Source organism: Glandiceps talaboti, chromosome 8 (genome assembly GCF_964340395.1).
Source record: "Glandiceps talaboti chromosome 8, keGlaTala1.1, whole genome shotgun sequence".
In the NCBI taxonomy this organism is placed as follows: Eukaryota; Metazoa; Hemichordata; class Enteropneusta; family Spengelidae; genus Glandiceps; species Glandiceps talaboti.
Genome location: NC_135556.1, coordinates 21,203,045 through 21,230,359, shown reverse-complemented (window position 1 = coordinate 21,230,359; position 27,315 = coordinate 21,203,045). Strand labels below are relative to the sequence as shown.

Genomic DNA, 27,315 nt, shown 5'->3' with positions numbered 1-27,315 from the left:
ATCTCTGTACATATTACCCACTTAACACACTCTGAACATACATGGTCAAGCCTACTAGTCAGTGAATGTATCGGAGATGTTAGGCCAGCTGGTACCTGTGAAATGTGCCAAGATAAAAACTCATCATGGTCACTCTTCTTCACTATTGAAATGTCATTTAGATTCTAGGTGTTGACAAGTGTGATGGTGTACTTGTATTCAGTGTCAAGGCCTTGCAGACTTTTACATTTTTGTGAACATACTCATTTTTCAACCGAGGTCGTAATTTTTGTGTGGCATATCGAATCTCTTTATTTGGATGCCCATTATCACATTATTTTGTACTTCATCAAGTTCATGTCACCTTAGTCAGGTACATGAGTGATACAAATTCTAAGGGATTTCAATGTTGAGATAACTTTTCCTGTCAGTAGTTGTCTAGTTCCTATATGATTCGTTATGATTACTATGATCATCTCCATTCAAGTATAGGGAAAGTCATTATTCTTGCACAACAATCTGTGCTGCCCTGACTGCATTCACATAAACGTGATGATGTTATCGCATCTCCAGGTGATTTTAGTTTCAGACTGGAGAGATGGAGTTCAGTTAATGAGCAATTGTCTAAAGGAACTAGCTAATTGCATCTGCCTGTCAATTTGTGATGGGTTACTACTGACATGCGTTGTTTACACTTCGCCCATTGGGGGTAGCGCAGATTTCTCTGCTAGAATAACGACTTTCCCTATACGTGAGGGGAGATGACCGTAGTAATCGTAACACATCATATAGGAATTAGACTAGTCAGCAGTAATGTAGCCCAGTGACTTGGTTACCTGGCATGGCATACTTGTGGTGAATGATATGGTAAAGCCAGAATTAGCCTCTCTGGGTTAGCAGTGTTGGAAATCTAGGTTGGCATACACACTGTTCCATGGATGGGGATATTCAAGTACATGCTGTCCCATATACATCATCAAACCCATAATATGGGTCTTAATAGCAGTCTATTCTAATTTTGTCATCGCATCAAGTAGTTTGAGAGCTCAATTAAAAAAGATCTAAAGTGTAATGTTCCAATTTGAAGAGGGATACAAGAACAAGTACCATATTCTTGAATGGGGACATGTTTTAACAGGTACATTAAGAAAACAGAGCGAGTGATATCCAAACAATCATACAGAGTGTTACCACTTCCTTTCCCAAATCCGGGAGGTATAGTTTAACCCCGGAGAGGATTAGTTGTTTTGTTTGGCTACATGGCTAAGAAGCAGGTTGTTGTAAGAACACTTCACTTTGGAGTGGGATCCTATAACGATAAACAGTGTGTACTTTCACACTCTACAGAACTCATTCAAAATATTTATGATGTTAGGTTTCAGATGTCATCAGTACCATGAAGTTCATTGTAAAAAGAACCACCTCCCTTTACTATCAAGTACTTGCTGTAGAATCAAACAGACCAGCTCTTCTTTGATAGATATGTTTATCCAAGAACAAGTTAAACCCTCCGTAAACTTTTCCCAAGTTGATGCCTGTAACTGAGCCAACAGTGGTGTTTGGCCGACATGGCGATCTTTTGGCTACAAACACAATCGGCCTTTTAACAAATTTATTTGTGTTTGTGTTCGACCATGTCCATTATTTGGTTGATGTCTGGTCAAGCAGTCACAGCACAAATTGGCAAATCAGTATTGGTTTTCTATGCTTACATTATTGGAAGGTAAAGATCTCCACTCCCCAGTGTTGACTCCTGTTGTAGCAGCTGCAAACATGAAAACACATCCTAGAGATTATCTTACCGCCACATACCGTGTTATAAAGAGCAAATGATCCCTCATATTGCCATTGCAATAGTGCAATTGAAATGAAATTAGATAATTTAAAGGTAAAATAAATGAAGAAAGTAGAGCAACAAACAATTACAATGAATAAAGAAATGGATACATGTCGAGTAAAAATGCTCTTTGCTCACAAATCTTGTTTTGTAGTCTTCTTGCAACATTCACCCTAGTTGCCTTTAGTCCAATCGCTAACATTATTCTCTCACCAACATTTACTTTAAGACTCCGTCTGTATTTGCAGTAGAGATGGCTTTGTGCAGCCAAGTAGCATCTGAGATAGCCTGTCATAGCCTGACTGTTGACAATGATGTTGTCTTACTACCGGAGTAACACAACAGTGCCATAAACAGGCTATGAACAAATTTCAAATGAAAAATTTGAGCGTTTGTAATGAACTCTGTTTATGCCAGAGTTATAGTTGCTGATTCTCCTGCATACTCAGTCTCCACTCTAAAACATACCACTTTCAGTTTGTAGGATTAGTCAAGCGATTGCATCCATCCTCACATTTATGCACTGCAACAGACTTGCAGTTTGCTTACTGGTTCCTTGCAAATTTCTGTAAAAGTTAAACTCCATGATGGCTCAGCATTCAATTGTGATGGGACTTTGGTTATTTACAGAGACTGTAGAAAATAGCCAAATGGCAGCAAAATAAAATTTGCTGCCAACAGCAAATTTCTAGATCTGAAAATTTCTATACTTCTTCATTTGAGTAAATTTTCAGTTGTGATAGTTCAGTACAAACATATTTCAGTCTATTTTTCTGATTATAACTACACCGTTTTTCAGTTTAATTTTTTGCACTTTTTATCACATTATGAACTTTAAGTGATTGACAGTGTAGACAGTTTTAGAACCAGTACAAAATGTTGAGCCATGTATGTTCTGTACAATTGTTATCACTTTAACCCTGTAAGTTGTAAGATAGTCAGTTTTCATTATTCTTCTATAGCATTCCAAAATTTCCTGCATTTTTATCTGACTAGTAAGTGAACCAAGAAAGTGTCTTCATCCTGCAAACACTCCAAGCATTTCATAACCAACCCAAAACTTGGTAGTATGGTGTAGTAGTAGTAGTTGTCATTACCAAATATAAAAGTTAGCATTTAAGTGGATGAGCAACTGTGTGCAACGTTTTCATGATTTTCAGTACTGTGCAGGGTTTTCTTAAAGATGGTAAAGCTTTTAAAATTATGGTCAAATCTATAGAAAAAAAAGGTGCAAATTTTACAAGATTTCCTCCTTTCTTGAAACCCCCACAGATGTTTCTAATGAGTTTATTATTGAAAGTTTTGTGAAAGTTTGAAGGTTGCAAGTTGTTAAGGTAACAAATGCAAGGTCAAGACACCGATTGTCTTTCTGGTATGCAGACTAAGTCTGTCAACACTACAGACAGTCAATGTCAGTAACAAGTGACAAAGGACAAGGCCACCTTATTAGCACAACTAACTGACTTGAAATACCAACCCTATTGGCAAATATTTAGGGCCTAATGATCCATTGCTATGTCTTTGAGAGACCATATTCACCAAAAGTTTGATGTTTACTCATTGCTGCTGAGTGTAACTGCAGTTTCTTTCAACCTTAGCCAATTTGGAAAAACAAATATTGTGACAAGTGTTGGAAGTAATAACCTGTCTGTTCTCTTTCATTTGACCTTTACAATATATCCCAGTCATCATTTTTTTTTTGCCAAACTACATGTGTGTGTATACATCGGCCAGCTTTTATCTAATCCCTGTTGCTATTGCAGATCATTTTGTCAGTGCTACAAAGTTGATAGAAATGAAAATTGACAAAATTGCACAGGTTTGCTGTTTTACTTTGGTGTGTGTGCTATGATTCAACTGTGAGGGCACTATAGTCAATTATTTGTGGGCACCATCTGTTGTATGTGAACCATGATAATGGTTTTAGTACTTTGACAGTGGTAGTAAGTAGCAATAGTAGTTAAATGTAACAAGGGAACAAGGGAATGTATGTTGATGGATGTCAAACTTTCAAAATGTGGTGTTAATTGGAATCCCTCACATGTAATTAAAGGGTATATTCTTCATTTTTTCTCTTAGCTAGTCTTTCTATTCTTACATACTCATTTTATACAGTTCAGATATTACCCCATAATAAGTGATAGCTTAACATACAAAGATGGAAATCTATGACATATCAAGTAATGGAAAACCATGATAAGAAAGAAACTAGCAAGCTGTACAGAACTAATAAAAACAAAGTAACTCAATGGTTGTGACTCTTGGTGGCAGCATTTGCAATTTCCCACAGCAGGTCTAATATTGGTTCAATTCAAGAAGTACAGTATTTACTAGTATATTGAATAACTCAGTGATTAGACATATCATTGTCATTGAGAATGAAATTGATGAAATTAAACCAAAATGTTTACTAATATTTATATTTCATGTGAATTCACTTTTTCTTTGGTCTAAAACTTATTTTCTGTTCATTGTCTTACAGGGATTATTTCATATACAGAGTACTTGTTCCTGTTATGTATCCTGACCAGTAAGTTAAATATTTTATTTGTTTCAATAATTGCAATGCTTTTCAATGTTCAGTCATAAACTGCATGCATATTCTCTATCATATTAGGGCAAATGTAGACTTCATTCATCACATCCAAACAGGGTCACCTGGTGTAACAAATATACATCATTAATTATAGAAAGCCAAGACAACCAAAATGATGTTTGTAACAGTTACATTTTTGAACCCTGGCCTAGGCATTAATTTCAACTGTCAGTTACTAATGGGGAGGGGGGGGGGGGGGGGGGGGCTTGGCCAATCAGGGCATCAGGGGAAGAGTCACAAGTATTAACCATGTATCAAAGTTATCCCATTTGTTTGCTACAAGTGTATTTACTGTGAATGAAATCAAATGAATGTCTTCCACGCAAGAATAATTAGACCTGTACAATCAATCATAACAATAAAAATGACCTCTGAGACATTTATTACATAAATACTATAAATGTTTTATATGTCATATTAATTTGAGAGTAACTACTATTTATGATAATATTTGATTTGTACAGAACCTAAGGCTGGTTTTAAGATTGCTTTCAACATGTTTGACAGAGATGGTAACCAAAAGGTTGATAGACAGGAATTCTTGGTGGTGAGTACTGTCATTTATTACGATGTTACTGTAATTTAGTAGGATCTTTTATCAGTGGTGGTGCTGTATTTATTTCTGTGTTTCTTATGACTTTTGACCAACTCTTCATTTCTTGAATATGACCAATTAAAGCTTGAAAAAAATGTTTTGTTAGGTACAACTTTTATCGTACAATAACTTAATCATATTTTTTGGATCCAGACCCAAAAATCAGTGACTTCAATGGCACTCATGATTTCAACCTGTTTTTGTACTGTTTATGGATAATATAGGCTATTGATTTAAATGGACGATGTCTAATTATTGGTATTTTAACAATTTTCAGTGAATATATTGCAGTTGTCTGATTGAAAAATGATACTCCAGTTACAACTAGTAGTCTTAACATGGTGACAGATTCAAAACCGAACTTTTGCTCAAGATTTAAACTTACCACTACACTACCTGCAGATAATATTGGCCATTAATTAGCAGATACAATGTCTTTAATAAGTACTTTTTTTTTGGAATTGAATAATTTCTATTGAATGTATAACTAACTAACTGTCAGCTATCTACAAAATGTGAGATAGTTGGTAGAATTTTGATTGTCTAAAAATTATGGGTTGCGTTTCTGTATACGATACATTTCAGCCAAGAGACTGTCGAGTTCATATCAAACTATTCACTTTCATCTCCTCAATATCATCTCTTGTACAGCTAGAAGAAATCTTTGGCAAGAAGACAGAGGACGAGGGTTCCTCTGAAAGTGTGAGTTTAGTATCGAAATACCTGAACTCTGAAGCGGAAACCGTATGTATCTAGTCAGCCCTTTGCAGTGGTCACATAATCCCCTATAGCAGTCATCTTGGCAGTTCTACGCACAGCTATTCATCTATCCTCTTCTTGCTAACATGCCATATCTTTTTTGCAATTACTCCCCACATGCCTACATTTTATCAATGTTCTCACAACAATACATGTAGGTACATTTTGCACATCTTGGTTTCTTGCATTTATGGGTCTTTCTCCTTTTGGATTTCGGTCTAAGCAGCTTGCAAATTTTTTTTTTAATTTTTTTTTTTTTTGTACAATGAGAATAATCCAGCTTTTTCTGCAGACAGGTTTTAATACTGTCTAATGATTTTTCCAAATGGTGGAAGCTCTGTCGTCTTTTCTGTTTTCAGAATGTACAACGATTTTATATGCTAAGATGACTGCACTAGGGGCATTTAAGTGTTCACTTGTAAAGAAAATTAAAAATAACGATAAAAAAAAAATTATGTTTGATGCAGTGATTGTGTGAAATTCAAATTTGAAGTTAAAGAAATGCAATCCTGAGTGTTTGCACTATTTTAAATGAATGTCAAATTATGTGAAATATCTGTGACTTCTTTTGATTGAATTAGTGTTTTGGAGTTTGGTGCTATACAAATTTTTACTTTAATATTTTTATTGAAGGTCTGGTAGGTACAGCTATAGACTTTCTTTTGCTGCATGTAGTGCATACACACAATTTTAAAAGGATTGATAATTTTTTATGTACACATTATATTTGTGTGTTCATTCACTGAGTATTTTGCACTCACATTTAGATAGAGCTTTTTTGTTTGAATCACATCTTTTTGTCCACACTGTAATAACAAAATGCGACTCCATACACAGGAGTTTGTGATACCAACAATTGCTACAAATGTATTAACCATCATAGTATAATGCAAACATGAAAACATACACAAACAAAATGCACGCACACGTGTTATTACAATAAAAATCCTGATCTTTCAGAAATGAAAAATAAGCCATCTGTGCTTGCATCCGGATTGAAATATTGCAATTTTTATTTTTTCATCTTATGAAATACACTTAAACTTTCTTGTAAAACAAACCTTGGAGGTATAAACCAGCAATATTTGGTACAAGGTTATATTCTTTTATTTCCATCACTCTACTAATCTCAATTTTCTGTTTTCACACGGTCTGTATTTTAATACTAAATCTAACATGTGTAGCACCATTCTGTCTACTTGTCCCTTTGTTGGGATCTTTTATGGTATCGGTATCACTAGAACTTCTTGTAATAGAACACACACACCTCTTTTAAAACTATCATACACATTCCACTATTTTACCATTTATACAATTAAAAAAACAAAACATGGCTGAGGAAAGAGTTCCATATTTCTGATTTGCTCTATTGATTAATGTATAACCTGTGTGACACATTGTGTTTGAGTGTTGCCACCTTGCTGTCAATTCAAACAGGGAGCAGCGTCAAGTTTAAGAATGTCACACTTTCTCCCAGTTTATAGTTCTTAACTTATGGTTTTTATCATGTTTGTAAATGTACACATTATTACTGTGTATACTGGATGGTCTGCTCAATCAACATATCCTTGTATACATTTATGCTGAGCAGTTCAAATTATTGTATAAATCCCCCCCCAAAAAAAAAACCTGGAGAAGAATGAATGAATGTTCATAGATTCTGGTACCATCACAGTAAGTACACCCACTCAATAAAAAATTAAGGAAATTGATCTCATCCGAATGTTGTGAATGTTATCAATGTTCTCCCTTCCTTTGGAAATGTATGACAAGAGGTTACATAGACCAGGAGCCACCAGTTATTGATCAGGAAAGAGGATCTGAAGTCTGGTGAAAGTTTGAATAACACTTTTGCATAAACTGAATGTGTTTGGAATAATATATGCAGGAAATTAAGAGGATACTGTAAAAGCGAAAAAAGGGCTTTCTACCCTTGTTAGAGACAGTTGCACAATGTCACTCAAGGTCAATAAACAAACTTTGCTCATTTAGGATAAAACCTCTCCCCCCCCCCCCCCCCTAACGAACAGTCACAAGTGCGATATCGACACGTTTATATATGATGTAAACCATGGTTAAAATTGTAGCAATCACATCAATGATTGATGATGCAATGTTAAACATGGTAAACACATGGTAAACCCAGCACTGTTTATCACATTAGCAGTAAATTTCAATCAACTTATAAACACCTTAGTAGTAAATACAGAACCTGTTATCATCGAAGACGAGAACGTTTTCGAAATTTAGTGAGAAGTGCAAAAATGAAGTTCAGTAATTGCGTGAATGCCACCCCGACACCCTTCATCCATAATTAAAAGAGCAAAGTTCGTTTTAATATTAAGCTTGTGTGACAATGTATGATCGTCCCCGTACTGGTTGCAGTGATAAAACAATATTATAAGAGCTAGTTAAAAAAATGGAGCTTCTTTTGTCAGTCCGTAATCATAATAACTTGTCAACATTTCACTCTCAACTGTTACTGACAATATTTCCTGTTTTTGTCTTTTCTTTTGATACTAAAATGCCATGTTACACTCTGTGAAGGTATAAACAAAATTACTAATTTATTTATGCATGTTTTAATCACTTATACACCTGTTTATTTTGTTTTTTTTGTTTCAAACTATCGTTCACTCCGCCAAGATCCAGTCTGTTCACACTTTCTCCTAAATTTTCAGTTCCGGAGACAGGTATCTATGGCAACCATTATGATATGTATGCTTGAACTGCCTCTTCCTCTCTAAGTGATGCATTGTATCTCATTAATATAAACGCCTTTTAAAAAGTTTGTGATGCTGATATGGTAAACGAATGGTTTTTTCATATCATACTTGTAATTCTCCATTACTTGTGTGAGATGATTATGTTTGGGATTCCACTTAGTGTATGTACATGTACATGCTTGTCACGTTAATGTCTGATATCATTATAAGGTTAGACAATTCATATGCATGTTACTGATAACACGACTCTCAGAACTTGGATATTTAGGGGGTTTCATCATCGGTCCCTATTTCTCAATTGTATACGGCATTGTACTGATGCCCCTTAGCTTAGTTCTCGGCAAGTGACAAATCAGTCAACCAGGAAATCATAAAAAAACAAAACTAGATTCTGATGTGACAAAACGTTCCATCACCAGTTTCTGATGCATCATTTGTCTACAGTGTTTTTTGCTAAGGTCTGGGAACCTCAGTAATAGAGGATGGAAATCTGGTTAAAATTGTAAAGCTTTCCCATATTTTTGGTTGGGAACCCCAGTAAAATGCCTAGGGAACTCGGGTAGACTTTACCTGCTTACCATCGTTAACAAAGACACTGGCCGTAAAGAATAAAGAGAAGGGAAAAGCAAGTCATGTGAGCATTGGGTTATCAGAAGTGTGCATATTGTTTCAAGTTGTCATAGCAGCCTGATTTGCACTGAGTTCAAAATGAAAGGGAGCTGGTAGAGATGCACTGTTGCAGTGCTATTCTTATAAATACATCCTACATTTCCGAAATGCTCTAAATGTTTTACTCTTTTTCTTTTGTTTTTAATGTAGAATCCTGGCTTTCATTTCCATTGTCAACTTTCCTCACAAAATTTTTTGAAAGCAATGTATAAAATCAATCAACCCTTTTCCTAATAGAGTCATTTATTTGAAAATGAAGTTTGATCATGAAAAGTGTTTCAGTAAATTATGAAGATAATGATATGCTACATTTTCTGTATGCCAAGTCTAAGTGTGACAGAAAATCATGATTTTTATTGGTGATCAAATATAAGTTCAAAATTTTCATTGTGTGGAAAAATGATCAAAACTGGAAGTTGAGTTGAGGGAGATGACACTGGTAGTGAAATAGTCAGGGACTCCTATGCTGTAGTTTCTTACTTTTATTCTGATTTCCTACCCAGCATTATCATACGCAGCTTTGCACATGTTAGCATTAGTTGCATGATCTATATATAATTGTACAGTTGTCACAACACTGCCATTACACTTCATGTACTGGTAATGCATGCTTGATAAAGGGTCCTAGACAAAGCTTGGATAGAGTGGTTAGATTGTACAATTCATGGGTTAGTGGTGCTGTTATGAGTATATACTGCGACACTACTCATAGCATAGATTGCTACCAACAACGGACATATATATATATATATATATATATATATATATATACACACAAAATGACAACACATATTGGAAAGTAACACCATGACCTTTTTATGCTTCACTACAAGAGCACACTTCATAAATTGCACCATTTCTTTTTGAATTTCTTTTTAAATTTTGGAGTTGAAAATGAACTAAGACAGACATATTACAGTGTATTTTGCAATCAGCTGTATCTGGAAAGGTGTTGCGTTCATGTTCTATTTAAAAAAACAATTTGTATTTCCCTGGAAAGGTGATTTGTTGAGTAAAATAGCATGATTTGGAATATGCAAGTGTGATGTTTCAAGAAATGAATTCCTGTATAGTCTAATTGATATATTAATTACTTCATGTCTATGGTTAAAACATCTCACCAAGATTAAAATAACTGATTTGGAGTCAAATGAATCTGAGTGTAAGCTAGTTGTGAATGAACCTAACATTTGATAAGCCAACTAGAAAAATTAATTTAACATGTCATAACTTGACAAATGTACTCACAGATAGGGAGGGGTTAACCGATGTGTGAGGGCGCCCTGTCATGGCGTACCTTACAGACAAATAACCATCAGTAATAATTTAAAACGTCAACAGAGATATTTGATGAGTTATGGACACCTTTATTCTGTTTTCGGTGTAATAGTCTTGTGTACTAATCATCAAAGAGAAGTAAATCCGTGGCTCTAATTCAGAAAATATGATATTAACTTCAATACTAGACCCATTATATACACATAGCCTACAAGTAGAACAGCAGCTTTAAGGGCTGAGTTACACAAGACAATTCAATGAGTAACACACTAAGCAATTCATCACATGCAACAAATTGCTTCATGCATCACCCTGTGTAACTTGGCCTTGATATAGCTTACATTGAGACCATGTTCAGATATTGAAGGTAGGCAAGGTACAGGTACATACACACACTATGTACAAACAACACAACCATACACACCTCAACCATTGATGATACTCTGCTATGTAATGGTATATATAGTGCAGTTAATATTCATACTGTGAATACTTTCCCAGTGAGTAAGTAATTAGACTATTATTAAAGCATTGCAATCCCTTCCTAGCTATCTTTCTATTGTAGATATGATGCAATTGAAAAGTAGAATTTAATGGTTTGTATCCATACTCTGCTGCGTTGTTATAAGCAACATGCTGGAACTATTATAATAAATAGATTCTGAATCACGTCTATACTCTGCTATATACCTTGTTATCTACACCTCATAAAAACAATGTTTTCAAATCTATATACAATTATTTGCAATAATTGACCATCAATTATGTAATGTTGTCTAACTCTCATAGTGCCCCCAAGGTCCACCCAAGACTACATTGATGGTTCATCTCTTTGGACGCAAAGGAACAGATAGTCTGGATTTCAACACTTTCTTCAAGTAAGAAATTGTACCATCATTTTGTTAACTACCTGATAAGAAAAAAAAAGATGATTTAATTCAAGATTTTGTATGTCAGAAAACTTTATAGAATGTAGCTGAGTCTGACGATGAATGTAAAATGATATTTAGTCTGTCTGTCTGTCTGTCTGTCTGTTCATCTCTGTCGACCTGTCTGTTCAGCTATTGTCTGTCTGTCCACTTGTTTCCATCTGTCCACCTATCTGTTCACCAATCGTCTGTCTCTGTCCACCTGTCTGCCTGTCCACCGTCTCTGCACCTGCTCTTCAGTATGCCTGTTCCTGTCTTTATCATTTTATGTGTGTTAGTGTGTCTTCATGTGCTTGTGTATGCCCATGTTCATGTTCAGTAACTTTTCACTTTATTTTTATTTTACAGATTCATGGATAATTTACAAACAGAAGTGCTTGAACTTGAGATATCCTTTTAGTGTCTAAAAATCTAAAATCTAAACATTACATCGTATGTCTCATGTAGGGAAAAGTAAAATGTTTGTTATTTCAATGGTCATGCCATGCCCCAATCTTTCTCCCTATAATAGTGCCAACTATTTCATAAGATATTGTGTGCTGTATGCAGCTTTGTTGTCTGGCAGTGGTTGTTAAGTCTCTATGCTTCTACAAAGTCATGGTGTATCAAAACACACCAGAAGAGTCCAGGAATAAATGTTTGATTAAAAAGACAACAACTGGAAAATACACTTTATGAATTGGTCAGCCATGAAATGTTGAAAAATCCAGTTGTTAAATTAATAAGAAAGTTTCCATCACAAGTTATATTGAAGTCTGTCGGTGAACTGCATTTACAAATACAGATGGAAAGTGACAGTAGCAGATAACGATAATTCCTAGAAAGGTTTATTCCAAAAATTGAGAGACTTTCAAAGTTAAATTGGAAGCATTTGAACCCAGTGAAAATAATATGAGAATGGCATGTATGTGTGATAACAAAACTCAACTGTACAGGTTATATACAAGAATTATTTCCTTGACTGTACCACTTCCTGCATTTCTCCAAAGGCATGCCAGTCATAAATGAAGAAGAATTTGCTGAGATCTTACTGAGATATACCAATGCAGCAGAGACAGACAAGGATGAATACCTACAGAGATTGAAGACTAGAATTGACAATGGACAGGTACATCATGAAAAAGTAATGTATCAGATTTTTTCCCATTTTCGGATGCACTAAGTGGTTTAAGTTGGTGTACTCTCATCTGGGTGGAATGCAGTAACAGGTAACATTGTGGTCATTGGCGCTATGACTGCAAAGTCTGAAGAACACGCCTTCTAGTAAATAGCGCCCTCAAGTGGTGTATTGCAAGAATATGGGTGGTCCACATTATTTCAATACTAGAAGTTTATCCTGATAAAACTAATACTGGACATGGTTCAGAACTTAGCAACATAATAATGGTTGTAACCAGAGAACTAGAGGGCGCTGTTCTTCTGAAAGGCTGATAATTCACCATAAGGGTAGATTGACTCTGACTTGTCACAAAGCATGTGAATGTTTCAGGTGGTTGCTCTATTCTCATTTAACATGTCTACCCTACTAAGTTGTGATTTCTGTCTTTGAATGCAACAATTCATTTAAGTTTGGATACACCTAATAAGTCACTTTATGCTAAGTGTTCACCATTTTATTGAGAGATATTTGTATGTGAGCATGGTTAGTGAATTCACACTCATATTGAACTTGAGATGTCATTTAAGTCATCACTATCGTCGTTATCAGAGTCAGTGGCAATTTTTAGGATGGTTGGTGTTCTGAGTATAATATAATCATGTGAATCTACTCAAGTTTCTCAATTTTAGAATCAGTTTTAATATACAGGACAAGCGAACACTAGAACAAATAAAAAAATCATTTACCTCAGCCCATTTTGGAAATCAGGTAACATGAATGATATTATGCACATAGGAATCAGGGCTCCTACAGTACAGGGCAGGCTTAATAAAATAGTTATTCTTGGCTTTTTTGTGAACCACGGATACTAATTCATCCATGCCTGAACTAAAGTTGTTATTAAGACTTGGCTAAGTGTCCTTCAGTTCTATGTCAGTATACCAAAGTTACACCATCTCATATAATAATCTGAAGTGTTGCGTCTCGTGTCAATGTTGAACTTGACTTTGTTGCCTTTCAAGAGTAGATTAGTTCTGAACTATGTGATTACCACCATAGAGGGCACTGTTTCACCAGAGAATGTGTTTGGGAAAATTGTACTATGTTTGCTTACAAAAGTGAACATTTCAAATCATTAAGTGTTGCATCTCTTGTGTCAGTGTTGAACTTACTTTGTTGATATCTTTTAAGAGTAGATTAGTTCTGAACTATGTGATTACCACCATAGAGGGCACTGTTTCACCAGAGAATGTGTTTGGTCTATGTTTGTTTACTAAAGTGAACATTTCAAACTAAGAGTACCGAATTAACCTATGTTTGTTTACTCAAGTGAACATTTCAAGCTTAGAGTACCGAAATTAACCTGCTATGAAAAAAAGAAACTTGTGGAAAACTGTATAGGTCAATAAGACATGAATTTATTATGAATAGATAAACGTTTGTTGATTTACTAACTTGTTGATTTCAGGGGATCACATTTGAAGAGTTCAAAGATTTCTGTCAGTTTCTGAACAACTTGGATGATTTCAGTATAGCCATGAGAATGTATACCATAGCTAACCAACCAATATCACAAAGTAAGTACAATAAGAAACATTTCACACATTTAGTAATCTTTTTGCAATCTTTTGAGTTACAAACAAGGACTTGGCATATGCTGTTTCACATTGTTTTTTTCAAGTCAAGTAGGGCGCCGTGATAAAATTGTTTTATATTTTAAAAATCAAAAATAAATACCCAATCCTTATCCATATGGCCGCTTTAAGACTAGAGACTAGTAGAGTCTACTCAGAGTGGACACAACTATGTGTGAACCCCCTAATTGACTTTTGTGTCTGTACCATGTGTCAGTTACATGACTTTAATCATTGTTTACTATATGAATAATTTGTATTAACTATTGACAGGTGAATTCATGAGAGCTGTCAAGATATCAACTGGTCATGATATAGCACCCCATGTAGTCAATACTGTTTTCCAAATCTTTGACAAAGATGGTAAGCTGACTTATTTACGTTTAATTTCAGTAGCTTTACTATTGAAAATTATAACCTGACTACAAGTGTATCACAGACTTAACTTGCATAGATTAATGAGCATTTCAAACTATTTTCAAGAGAAATTTTTAGTGCAACTTGCAAGTTTTGTCAACTTTATTGTGTAGGAATTACATATCCTACTGGACTTGCTGTTGTTTTGAGTAGCAAGACGACTTTCCTGTCCTATCCTCGACACTTCTGCAGATTGAATAATGATGTGGTGACAACTTTGCCAAATTGATAAACTGTGATTAAATCAGAAACTGCAAACACTTCTTGTGCCGTTATTATCTATGAAACGAATTTATTATAAAATAGACTTTGGTTGATAAAGTGGAGTGTATTTTATGTACTATACAATAGTAATAGACTCTCACCTTCCATTCACAGCTAGCCTGTCTACTGGCCGAATCGGTACTCAGCTGCATTCATTCAAATTAATATAATTACACATGTAAACAGTGAACAGATTTAGTATAGGTCACAGAATCAGCCACTAGACAGGCTGATTCCAAGCTGTCACGCTGTTTTTTTGTTAACTTAATAGAACAATATTCTAATGTATATATATATGTACATACATGTACTAACTGCCCAGCCCAATGTTTTGTATTATCACAGGTGATGGTAAACTTAGTGATAAAGAATTCATTGGCGTAATGAAAGACAGAGTCCATAGAGGATTTAGAGTAAGTAAATTATGTAGTCAGTCAGTCAAATCTTATGCATGGTTATGTAATTCTTACTGTCAAATAATTTGATATCATGAATTTAAAGTAAAGATTCAATAATGGCCCAGTGTACAACATTTCTAAATGTAGTAACAGCTTAGCCTGACATTTAAATTCTAGTGTTGTTTCCACTTAATGTGTGGGTAGCAAGTGATTGCTTACAGCAAGGTGACCCATGACTGGATCTGTCACACTAGTAACAGCATAGCAGCGTTGATTAATATTGTTTGAAATAGGATTTGAAACTGCATTAGCTGTAACATGAGCATTTTTTTGTGTAGAATTGTCAATGTAATGACGTTCTTTCACTTGATTTTGTGTATCCTGAAATACATTGACTGAATTACATATATTTAAACTATAGCTGTCCTCGTATGAAATAGCGAAAAAAAACCATGAAAATTAATATTGTTGAAAGTATAGGACTTAAAACTGCAATTGCTGTAACTTTAGCATTTTTGGGGTTAGAATTGTCAATATAATGTCATTCATTCACAGGATGTTGTATATCTTCTGAATTGTATTTTAGGTAAATCATAGCTATAGATTATAGAATAGCAGAAAAAAATATGTTGAAAAAATGATATTTGATGTTGGTCATTATTTAGTGAAAACCAACCACCACTCACATTTCATGATTATAAATTGTGAAGTTTCAAGCTATAATTCTTTACAAGCCATTTAATAGTATTAAGTACCAGTGACATTCTGTGAGGCAGTTTGATGACCTCAACTCACATGATAACATCTCTAAAATGCCCAAGGTGTCACTTCTGTACTACTTTCTGGTTTGCACTACCGTAAGAACATCATGGTGACCTTTCCATCTCAGGTCAAAGATGTTTCCTTCTTATCTTGCAGTATCATCTGATGAAATATGAAGGTTGGGAAGGCTGGAAAAGCTGTGTCAAACATGAAATGAAATCAAGATGAGAGTTCTAACATCATCTGTTCAGCTATCTACGATGACGACGTCTGTATCAAAGCTTTAAAGTACACATCATCACCTACACTTTTCACAATTCTAAACACGGCATAATTAAACTATGAATACTAACATGTAACCCTTGTAGTAGACTGTTAACGATAACAAGAGCTTCACTAAAACTTAAATAATGTGAGGGGAGAGAGCATTAGGGATATCATATTAACAGCTTGTCTGGGAAAGAAATCTTACATTTCTACTATATGACACTCAAGTACTGGTCTACCAATCTGTTGAGACTAAATTAATCTACTCAGCTCAAGAGAACAGTTCAAATATCAGTTGTTTCTTCATAAATACATTTGGCAGAAACTCTGAATGCACGTTTCTGTTGCCCTATATTATTTACTGCACCATGAAATTTAGAAATAAACAAGAGGTGATAGTTATGATTAATTACTACAATTTTTTTTTTGCACTAATGAGAAAAGAATCCAGCCACCTTGTTGATAGTCTCCTTTCTTTTCTAAAACTATTTAAGCACTGTGATGACTATATCTATGTCGTACATTTTACTCATTTTTTTTTCTTGCATTATTTTACTCCATATATTAACATCGACAGGATATTCATTCTGAAATCTAGTAAAACTCATAGCAGCCAGCCAGACTTAATGCCGAAGGAGTGGGTGTTCATTCATTTGTCTGTAGAGATTCAGTTGCCTTTTTCGCCAGAGGCATGTCTTTCTGTAGAATGCATATTACATCTGTTCATATGTTTATTTCATTACATTGGCTCCTATGATTTGTTTTACTTTACAATATAAAATTTACATGTAAGTTATTACTGGGGGAAAAAAAAAGACCCAACAAATGACAAATTATGGAAATTATTTGTAAAAATTTCAGGTGAGAGAAATAAAGGTAATATATATGGGTTGGGATAAAATATCATTCAGTGACCTGGTTTAACCTTTTACACAGCCCTACTTTCAAAAACACCTCTTGGGTTGCAACGCTCAGACACGTCATGTAAAAAGACAGACGTTCAGCCGAGTATTATCAACAATAATTCTGATTAGCACTTTCGTCCAATTAGTATCAAATCAAAGGGACACACAAGTTTTGTTTATACACATGAGTTTTGCTGTATAATTAAAAGACACTCATAGTATTGTACGTACTGATGCATACTTTGCCATCATTTGCAATTGACTGAACACAAACTTGATGCATGTATTAAGATATAACTTGTAAGCAATCCGATGACATAATTTATTACAAGTATCAAAATGTCCAGGAAATCTCTCTACTATGCAATCAACTGTGCTAGAAGGTCATTATAATATTAATTGATAAATAAATAAATGAATGAAATAATTAAGTAATGTTAATTAGAAGGGAATGGTAATAACAAGGCTTACACGGACATTAACATTATACTAGAATAATTTATTCAAGGTTTCATGTATTAAAGTACAGTATTTTCACTTGAGTACAAAACTTGTATACCCAGCTTGTGCCATTTTAAAGTGGCCATATGGATGAGGATTGGGTAGTTATTTTGGATTGTGAATTATAAAACAATTTTATCATGGCTTCCTATTTCAAAAAATCAATGTAAAACAGCACATGCCAAGTCCTTGTTTGTAACTCAGTTAATTGCAAAAGATTACTAAATGTTTAAAATATTTGTTATTGTACATACTATAACAAACGTTTTACATGTTTACACAATTTTTAGCTTTTTGCAATGTATTTGAGTTACAAACACAGACTTGTACTGAGTTACAAACACAGACTTGGTCTATGTTGTTTCACATTGATTTTTCAAGTAGGAAGCCATGATAAACTTGCTTTATAAATAAAAAAAATCAAAATTAAATGCCAAATTCTCATCCATAATATGGCCACTTTAAGAAATACATTTAGATGGATGGATGTAAAATGGCTGCTACTAAAATGGCTGCTACTACCAAAGGTTTAGGCCTTTAAAAGTATATTGTCAATAGGAAACGCTACTCTGTGTAATATGATGTTTTAGTAACATAATCCATGTCCTGGGTGGTTTCCATTTCATATCCAGTGTGTATATTGTGTTGTCCATCTGTTGTGTTTCAATACTGAAACTAATAGAATAAACATTACTAATCATACTTTTTGTTGTTAATACTTGGGATGCTGTTTTCAAAATTCGGTGGTACAAACCAAGCAATATACAGAGAGCATAATAATGTTACAAATGAAAAGAAACAATTTTTGGAAATGAATTCAAAATTTTTACTGATGTCTTGTCAACGTTATCAGTTGTGAACTGTTCAGGAGATTGTCATCACATGCTGTGACAGTGCTGATGAGCCATTAGTGAAAGTGTACAATTCACTTCCATGACCAAAATTGCTTTGACTCTGTGAGTTGAAATTTAGTCCATGAACGTTCATTCTTGTACAATATATTTCAGTATAAAATGTGGGAATACAGAACAAGTTGACACGCATCATGTTAAAATGAGAAAAACAGCAGAGTTTTTTGGTGTGTTTTTTTTGTGATGATCAATCCTTGTTATACAATGAGAAGGAATTACCCTAGATTTTGAATGAGTTCTTTAGATTCAAAAATTAATGGATAGCCTCAAGAGCATGTAACCATGTACTGGGCTGGTAATGGCTAAAAGCAATTAAAACGGTATACTTTTATACCTGACCTGAATACTATAAACGCTTGTGGTATAGAGTTGAAGTTGGATATTATGGGCTGTATGCACAGTGTGCCATACATGTATATATACGTATGTCAGTATGTGTGGTCATTTTGTCAAACCATATGGCGTAGTGAGTAGGGGTTAAGTGTCATTATACCCAAACGTAATAATTTTTTAGTCTGAGACAGCCATTTCAGAAACCCCAAAATATGCAACCAGTGTGAATATACTATAACCAATGTGAATATTCTGTGTAAAATATTGTACATGTATATGCTTGCTGTGTATCGCAAACATTGTAGACTGCATAACTTGCAATTGTAGCAGTGAATTTTTTTTTCAAACTTGGTAAACTTTGTATCATTGATTTCCTTTCTTTGATTTAGCATGTTAAGAAAATGTAAAATCATGAAATAAATATGAACCAGTTTTGCAAAACTTGCCTTTTTTTTTTAGTGCAATTATTTATTTCTGTTCTCACAAAGCCATAGTAAGAGATTTTGGTTGATGTTGAGATTAATACATGGTGTAAGAAATATTTACTGTTTGAGGTTCTCATAAATGACATTTACATAAGTTGCACGGCCAAATCATTGAGATGGAGACGGGGCTTTCACTTGTAACCATGACAACAAATAAATGGGTGCAGTCTGTCGATGGTTTGCTTTGGTTATGTTTGTTTTGTATGGAAAGACTCATATATCATTCTAAATGTTATGTGCAAAACACATTACATTTAGTAAGTGATCTAGTACTCTCCATATATAACATAAAAGTGATATTATGGCATTTATAGGGTTCCAATAAATTCACTAAACACTGTCAAATTTATGGTTACCAGACCTCTTTGTGTATGTGTAAACCACTTCTAATACACTGCGTTGACTCAGATTATCTTGTGTAATCGGTTTTTATACTATGAATACAAATAATACTGAAGGTGTGTACTGTAAATTTATTTTATCATATTCTAGGAAAGGACTACATGTACAAGAAAAATAGAAGTCAAACTATAAAGTGAAATAATTGGAAACACTGGCCAAAGTATATAATTTCAGTACCCCATGTTATATTTTTATGGTGTAACTGACGGGTGTATAGTTCAATGTCCCACAGTTATAAGACTTCTGAAATAAATGACATGGGTATGTATTTCAATATCCCATGGTTATAAGTCTTGTAGAGTAACTGATGGGTGTAAAATTCAATATTCCATGGATATAGACTTGTGGAGTAACTGACTGGGGTATATAGTTCAATGTCCCTCAGTTATAAGACTTCTAAAATAAATGACAGGGGTATGTATTTCAATATCCCGTGGTTATACGACTTGTGGAGTAACTGACATGGGTATAAAATGCAATATTCCACAGTTATAAGTCTTATAGAATAACTGAGGGGGTATATAGTTCAATGTCCCATAGTAATAAGATTCTGAAATAAATGACATGGGTATGTATTTCAATATCCCATGGTTATAAGTCTTGTAGAGTAACTGATGGGTATAAAGTTCAATATCCCATGGTTGTACTACTTGTGGAGCAACTGACATGGATATTTAGTTCAATATTCTATGGTTATAGAACTTGTACAGTAACTAAAAGGGACATATATTTCAACGTCCCCAAGTTATAAGACTTGTGAAATAAATAACAGGGGTATGTATTTCAATATCCCATGGTTACACTACTTGTGGAGTAACTGATAGGGGTATATAGTTCAATATCCCGTGGTTATACGACTTGTGGAGTAAATGACGTGGGTATGTAGTTCAATATTTCATGGTTATAAGTGTTGTGGAGTAACAGGGATATAAAATTCAATATCCCATGGTTATGCGACAGACTTATATAGAACAACCTCACCTTGTGTAGTTGTTACATGGTTTGCGGATCAGTTCAATACTACCCCATGGTCAAAGAATGAACACATTTAAATCACCATTCAGTTAATTCGTAGTTTAAGGTGTGGCCAAGGCGAAGAACCTGACATGCATACATACATACATACATACATACATACATACATACATACATACATGGCAATTGTATACATTGCCATTTCATATTTGATGTCAGTTCTCAGTGTTTTGATAAATTAGTTTGACATAAAATTAAATCTACAAAAATAACGTTAGAAGTATAATTTGAACTACGTTAAGACGTGTCTTTTTGATTCATATTCAAAAATAAAACTCGTTTTGTTTCGTTACTCTACCCGTGTATAGAAAGATTGTCCTCGCTGAATAATGTTATATTGTCAGTGATACTGTTTTGTTGTGTATTTGCCATCTGATAACCGGCAGGATAATATGTTACATCCTGTAAGAAAGACCCCTGTCGCCTTTTGTCAACATTATTACTATTATAAGATATCTTGTACACCTGTTAGTGCTGTCCTGTAAAATCTACTGCTGGTGATAAAAGTTTGGAAACTTGGAAGGGATAAAAGTCGGGGATTTTTTGTGGGTCTACCGGTCGAATTAGAAACTTTGTTCCAGCCTGGCGTGGTTTAGCTCGAGATCCCAACTTTGGTCTCCCATTCTTGTGCAATCCGATGTACCACTTTCGGCGATGACGCCGTCTCCTTGGATACCGTGCCGATGCAAAAGTGTAAAACCAATTCTTGACATGTTCTCTTTTCAAGAAACAATTTTTTGTTTCTTCTGTCTGTTAGATAGATTGATAAATGAAATAAATGGCATAGTTAAAGGCTGGAAAGACGACAGTCATTATATGTGTTGTGTATTCCTAACTCTATAACTGATCATAAGTTTCAACATGCTGAAACTGAAACAAAGAGATGAAAAAATAGTGTAGTGTCAGATAAGTGTACACTTTTTCGCATTTGAGGACAAGTTTTGACCCAATTTTGTGTCAGTCTGGCATTGTATTTTAGTGACCCCATAATATGTTCTTTATTCACGGACAGAACTCGATAACTTGTCACTTAACACCCGAAAGAAACTTTAGCAGCGAGCGTTACTTTTTCTTGCTGCAGCTATATCATCAGTTAATGTAACTACCTTGCGTCAACATGTACTGCCAAATTCATACAGGAACTTTCCTAACATTAGTGTATACTGATAGAATGGAAAGGAGAAAATCAAAGCAGGCTTACCGAAGTGTACAACTCTCCTTTTTTATTCATAGCTAGGTAGAGATCGGCTTTAACTCCACGAACAGTGACGATTTCATCGGTTGTATGCCTTATCTGTAAGATTCCTATACGACAAAGTAGGAATGAAATAGATTAGGAGAATGACCATCGATCAATGGAAACAGTAACGTATCACACCAATATCCCTATTTTAAGTACTGAATGATATGTCACTGTTTGACCATAGACCCTCCACCCACGTGCATGTGGATGGTCTACGGTTTGACACATTTCTTTTGGGTTATGAATGCCGATTGTACATCGCGTTACTGGCTGAACGATGCAAGGGGGCCAACACTTCAGAATGCCTTGAACATTCAAGAAGTAGCGAGTCCGTAGAAACACACAAATTTCACAACAATGTTGTCACATATTGGATGTATTAAAAGCTTAGTAAAAATTGACATGTTTTTGGATGTCCGATTAGCACACCAGGTGAGGCAAATCGAAAGAGCAAAGTCTCAATTACTTCTTTTATTCTTTCACAAACAGTCGATCGATCGTATGTGTGGTAAATGAGGTATTCGGTTGTTTCCCCTGTACAATAATATTGCATATGTTCGGATGCAAGCTGGGTACATACAACTTACGAAAAAAATGTTTGATTTTTCGTGAAGCCTTTTAGCTCCGTGCATATGGGAAAGTCATCTAAACTTTCCAAGAATCTGAAAAATGTAGAAAACTTTCTTGAGAGACACACGACACCTTTTTATGGGCAAGTCTTTCAAAAGTGAAAGACAGTGTAATAATGGTATGTATGGCAAGTGAGCGGATTAGCTGAATATCTGACAGTGTCTTGAAGTGTATAAGTCAACACCCATTTAAACCTTCAATAGCGGGGGACGGTGCACTTATTTCGACTATGTTATTTACAGGGCGTTGGCTAAGCACGACATTTTGTTAGGTATTGTGCAACTCTTCACGGAAAGCATTCATTACACGCTGTATCCTTCAGTGGTGAGAAAAACCCACTTCAAAAAAAAAGATTGAGACTTAATAGTCTAGAAATGAACACTTTACTAATAATATTTAAAGTATGTGTAAAAAAAACCACACACACATTAGTGTCTCCAAATACAGTTCTGCATTTCGAACAGTGGGTCATTGCAAACTGACAGACCAACGACAGATCTAGCAACAAATATAATCTGATGACATGTATTGAGAGAACGTCAGTGGTTTTTGTACAGTTTACGATCACATACCTTGATAAATCACGAAAGAGAACATACATACATGTATCGTTCGAAACGTTATATTATAATGTGTAACTAATATAACACGCGTTTGAACTATGTGATTGTAACACTAGTTCTCCATCTTATCCCGTCACTGTCCTTATGGCTGGCCGATTGCCTATCTATATCACTTCCCCTACATCTACATCCTAGTCATTTCTCTCCCTTGCTTCATCCCACATATCTCCTCCCTCTCTCTCTCTCTCTCTCTCTCTCTCTCTCTCTCTCTCTCTCTCTCTCTCTCTCTCTCTCTCTCTCTCTCTCTCTCTCTCTCTCTCTCTCTCTCTCTCTCTCTCTCTCTCTCTCTCTCTCTCTCTCTCTCTCTCTCTCTCTCTCTCTAGTCATTTGAGGATACGAAGGGAGTGTAGTCACGACAATATTGTAAGCCTGCTATTATAATTTCATATGCAAAGTAAAGATAATATAATTTGCAAAGAAAACAAGTTTGGTACATGGTTAATTGTTCGAATATCAACAGAGCGTTATTAAAGCCACATCCAGCCGAATCTGACAAGTATCATATGATAGTCAACTATAAGACGAAACGTGCAATTAAAGTAGAAATAGTAGATCATATCGGCAACTTTGCCCACTACATATGTAGATCGCCCTGATTACTGTACAACAGCACCTGCGTCAAGTTTACCATTATCATACCAAATTTTTAATGAATTCGCAGATGTTTGATAGTTCTTGTATGAAGCTTCTCTTAACTAACATGGCAACCAATTTATTGATGACGTTGGACACCATTCATCATGAACTTCACACGTTCCGGCAAGAAACATGTTTGAATAACAATCCCTTTCTCACCATGTACATGACTTTTTTTGACAAATCGCACATTTGGCAATATTAAAGACGTTAGGCGGTGTTTTGCTGTAGATATATATGTAGAGCAATACTTTTGTTTACGAAAATATTACGTGTTTTATTTCGTTCTTATAGAATAGTCCCTGATTCCATGTATAACGTAGTTTGTAGGATGTAAAACGTTGTGATTCTTATGTTTCCATGGAAACACCTTGCATACATTCAAGTAAGTTTTAAATTTGTTACTTCGTTCCATCCCTGGACATCAAAAATAATCTATAGAAAATATATCTTCATATATATATATATATATATATATATATATATATATATATATATATATATATATATATATATATATATATATATATATATATATATATATATATATATGTATATATATATCATAATTTAATATCTTCGTCAAGATATGTTCTTGTAATTTTTTAGCACAACTGAACTGAAAGGTTCAGTAGTGCTATAGGCATGGCAAAGTGTCTGTCTGTCTGTCTGTGTGTGTGTGTGTGTGTGTGTGTGTGTGTGTGTGTGTAAACAACTTAAAGTAAAAAACTGCTGGACCGATTGCTTTGATATTTGGTGGTCATGTTACTTCTGGTGTCTAGTTGGGAAATTGTTCAAATGAAAGTGATTGCATCAGGGATGTGGGTTTTGGGTCAAAAAGTGTGATTTTTGGTCAAAAAACTTAAACTCAGAAACTACTGGGCAGATTGGTGCGAAATTTGGTGGGAACATTCTTAAGGGGGTGTAAAGTAAGATTTGTTCATGACGGGATGATTCCATCAGTGATATGCAAATTAGGGCTGAAAATGTGTCTTTTTGGTTGAAAATCTATAATTCCAAAACCACTGAGCAGATTGGGCTGAAATTTAATGGAAATGCATTTAGGGATGTATGGACGAAGATATGTTAAGCATACCATGATTCCATGAGTGATATGGAATTAAGGTGTAAAAATGTGAATTTTGGTCAAAACTTATATCTCAAAAAATACTAAGTGAATGAGTTTGAAACTTGGTGAGATGTTTCCAGAAGTGTTATTCTTTGTCATTGCTTTTCCTCAAAAATCTTCAACTCTGAAATTACCCAGTAGATTGAGCTTAACTTTGTTGAGAATGTGTAGATTTGTCCTCATTAATAGCTGACACAGTGAGAACAGTACATTGTTAATTAACTATAATGTTTACTTTACTATTTCCTCTGGTGGTAAAGCCTGTAGCATGGCCAGTTTGGTTTATGACTGGATTATGTAAAATATTGTAAGACAGCTGTTTCATCACCTACCCATATAAACTGAATGTAGCTGGCTTTTACAATATTACAATAAGACAACCAAGAAAGATAAACCTGTTATATTGGTATGACTTGGTTCCAAATTGATTTAAAAAAATAAAGAAGTACAAAACCTTGTAGACACATCCCTTTAAAGTTTGATTAGGATGTTGCTATACTTGTCTTGTACACTTCCAACATAGGATGGCTGGATTATGATGATGGAAATTAGGTATGAAAATTTTGTTTTGGTTACAACTTTAAATCTTCAAAAAATTATATATCTATCATTGCCCTGAACATGAAGTTGTGCGGCAACGCAATATTTGCGCTATTTTTTATGATTACCGTGCTTGTATCATAAATTTGGAAGAACAATAGTTTCATCCGATTTATATTTGCTCTTGTCTTAATTATGCCTTGAACTCAACATAATAAATATACTAACTTTGTCGTGTTACTGTATATATCCAATGATCCCCGAATTCAAGTTCGCCATGACGAGGTTCACATTCACAGTAACGTTAAGTTAACCTTGAATGCTGTGTTACCCTGAAGTGTATGATATCCATGCCAGACGGTATACGTAATATGTCTTTTAGCATTTTTCAACTGAGCAATAAGGATTTTGAACATTGTGAATTTTCACTGTTTTGTCAACATCGGAGAGGTTATTGACAAACTGTTAAAAGTACACCGTGTTGTTCTTGAGACTTGGAGCATAGCTGAAATGCAGATTCTCAACGGAATGAGAGTTTTAAAGTAAATTTTCAAATAAATTACACAATGTCGTCATTGTTAAAGTGACCAACAAGTAGACACCCATGCACGTCCCAGCTTTCGCATGCATTCCTATCATCTCTGAGGTAAGCCACTGCTTTCCAAAGTGGAAAACAAACATCGCATAACATTTGTTTTGGCTTTTGCAGTTAAAAATATTTGGGGAAGTTTTGAAGAAACTACTTTGAAATTCAAAACTTTTAATCTATATCTGTAAAGCTAAATTTTGTAGAAATATTGGGACAAGTAAACGACAAACGAAAAGGAGTGATTTACTACTTTGATCGAGTTAAAATACAACCTATATTATAGTGTCTTCAATGAAATCTTCATTTTGAATCAAATAAATAATGATACAAAAGTTTGAATTTCACATCGTGACTTTAAAAAAAGTTGAAAACTACGCGATCATAATTGCCTTTCTTCCTGATTTTGAAAGAATTAAGATTTTAGTCAAAGATTGTCAGAACTTTTCAGTCAAGCTTGAGTGTTTTGATTTACTTTTATCCAGACGAATGTAACACGAGATTGAAGAATTTACTAGTATATTTACCGTATGGGTCGTGGTCTGCTGTGATACCTGTCACGATACCACCTGGTAATATACGAAGATAATAGCCGTTAGCAGAGACGAGTTGACGAAACATCAGAAAATCATCTATCGTCAAAGTCTTGACGGCAGAACTTTCTTCATGTCTGTTTTGTGTCGTGCTCTTTGACACCCGTCGCAAAAACACATTGCTGTGAACGTTCCATTCCGGAAAGTCCAGGTCATTAACGGAAAGCTGATGCGCGAAAGCTTTGTAAAACAAAATTAGGAGCAGGGTGCACAGGAGGTGAACTTGTGGGTATGGTGCTAAATCTCTGCGTGCCGACATTATGAACAGCCGCCGTCGTTGTTGTTGTTTCAAAAGGCCTGGATGTAAAAGAAATTATGTTCTTTCAACTGCCAAACCGCATATTTATATCTTGTTCGCACAAAACACGTGGGGTGTTTAAAGGAATGTCTGAAGTCCTCTCAAGAGCAAAGCAAACCCTGAAGGAGGTCGGGAGATTATATGGTTGATTGAGACTTAAGAAGACTTACCGTTTAGTCTTTGACTTCAAAATTCCCGCACGTGTTCTCACTGGAATTACATGTTTTATCTTACGTGTCTATTCATGATAAAGTTT

General features: G+C 34.8%; 2 protein-coding genes across 2 annotated transcripts in view; one reads left to right on the top strand and one right to left on the bottom strand.

Annotated features, from left to right (window-relative positions):
- Nucleotides 1-19,469, top strand: part of LOC144438651 (calcium uptake protein 3, mitochondrial-like) — an 84,774-nt gene extending 65,305 nt beyond the window's left edge. The window contains exons 4-13 of the mRNA XM_078127793.1: nt 4,299-4,346; nt 4,877-4,959; nt 5,659-5,751; nt 11,229-11,317; nt 11,717-11,756; nt 12,339-12,491; nt 13,936-14,044; nt 14,375-14,464; nt 15,128-15,195; nt 16,099-19,469. Coding sequence (XP_077983919.1) covers nt 4,299-4,346; nt 4,877-4,959; nt 5,659-5,751; nt 11,229-11,317; nt 11,717-11,756; nt 12,339-12,491; nt 13,936-14,044; nt 14,375-14,464; nt 15,128-15,195; nt 16,099-16,170 — 845 coding nt within the window. The 3' untranslated portion in view covers nt 16,171-19,469. The remainder of the gene's footprint in view (nt 1-4,298; nt 4,347-4,876; nt 4,960-5,658; nt 5,752-11,228; nt 11,318-11,716; nt 11,757-12,338; nt 12,492-13,935; nt 14,045-14,374; nt 14,465-15,127; nt 15,196-16,098) is intronic.
- Nucleotides 19,470-21,065: 1,596 nt separating this feature from the next.
- On the bottom strand, nt 21,066-27,020 carry LOC144439361 (fibroblast growth factor 9-like). The gene is made up of 3 exons (XM_078128644.1): nt 26,696-27,020; nt 21,983-22,086; nt 21,066-21,531 (listed from the first exon to the last, which is right to left on the bottom strand). The coding sequence occupies exons 1-3, from the start codon at nt 27,018-27,020 to the stop codon at nt 21,250-21,252; spliced, it is 711 nt and encodes a 236-aa protein (XP_077984770.1). The 3' UTR covers nt 21,066-21,249.
- Between the last annotated feature and the right edge of the window lie 295 nt (nt 27,021-27,315).

Excerpts from the sequence above, each read along its gene's own strand:
- LOC144439361 (XM_078128644.1), bottom strand. The coding sequence starts at position 27,020 with ATGTCGGCACGCAGAGATTTAGCACCATACCCACAAGTTCACCTCCTG. Across the intron at positions 22,087-26,695 it reads AGCAGACCACGACCCATACG|GAATCTTACAGATAAGGCAT; the intron begins GTAAATATACTA and ends TTTGTCGTATAG. Across the intron at positions 21,532-21,982 it reads AAGGAGAGTTGTACACTTCG|ACAGAAGAAACAAAAAATTG; the intron begins GTAAGCCTGCTT and ends TCTATCTAACAG.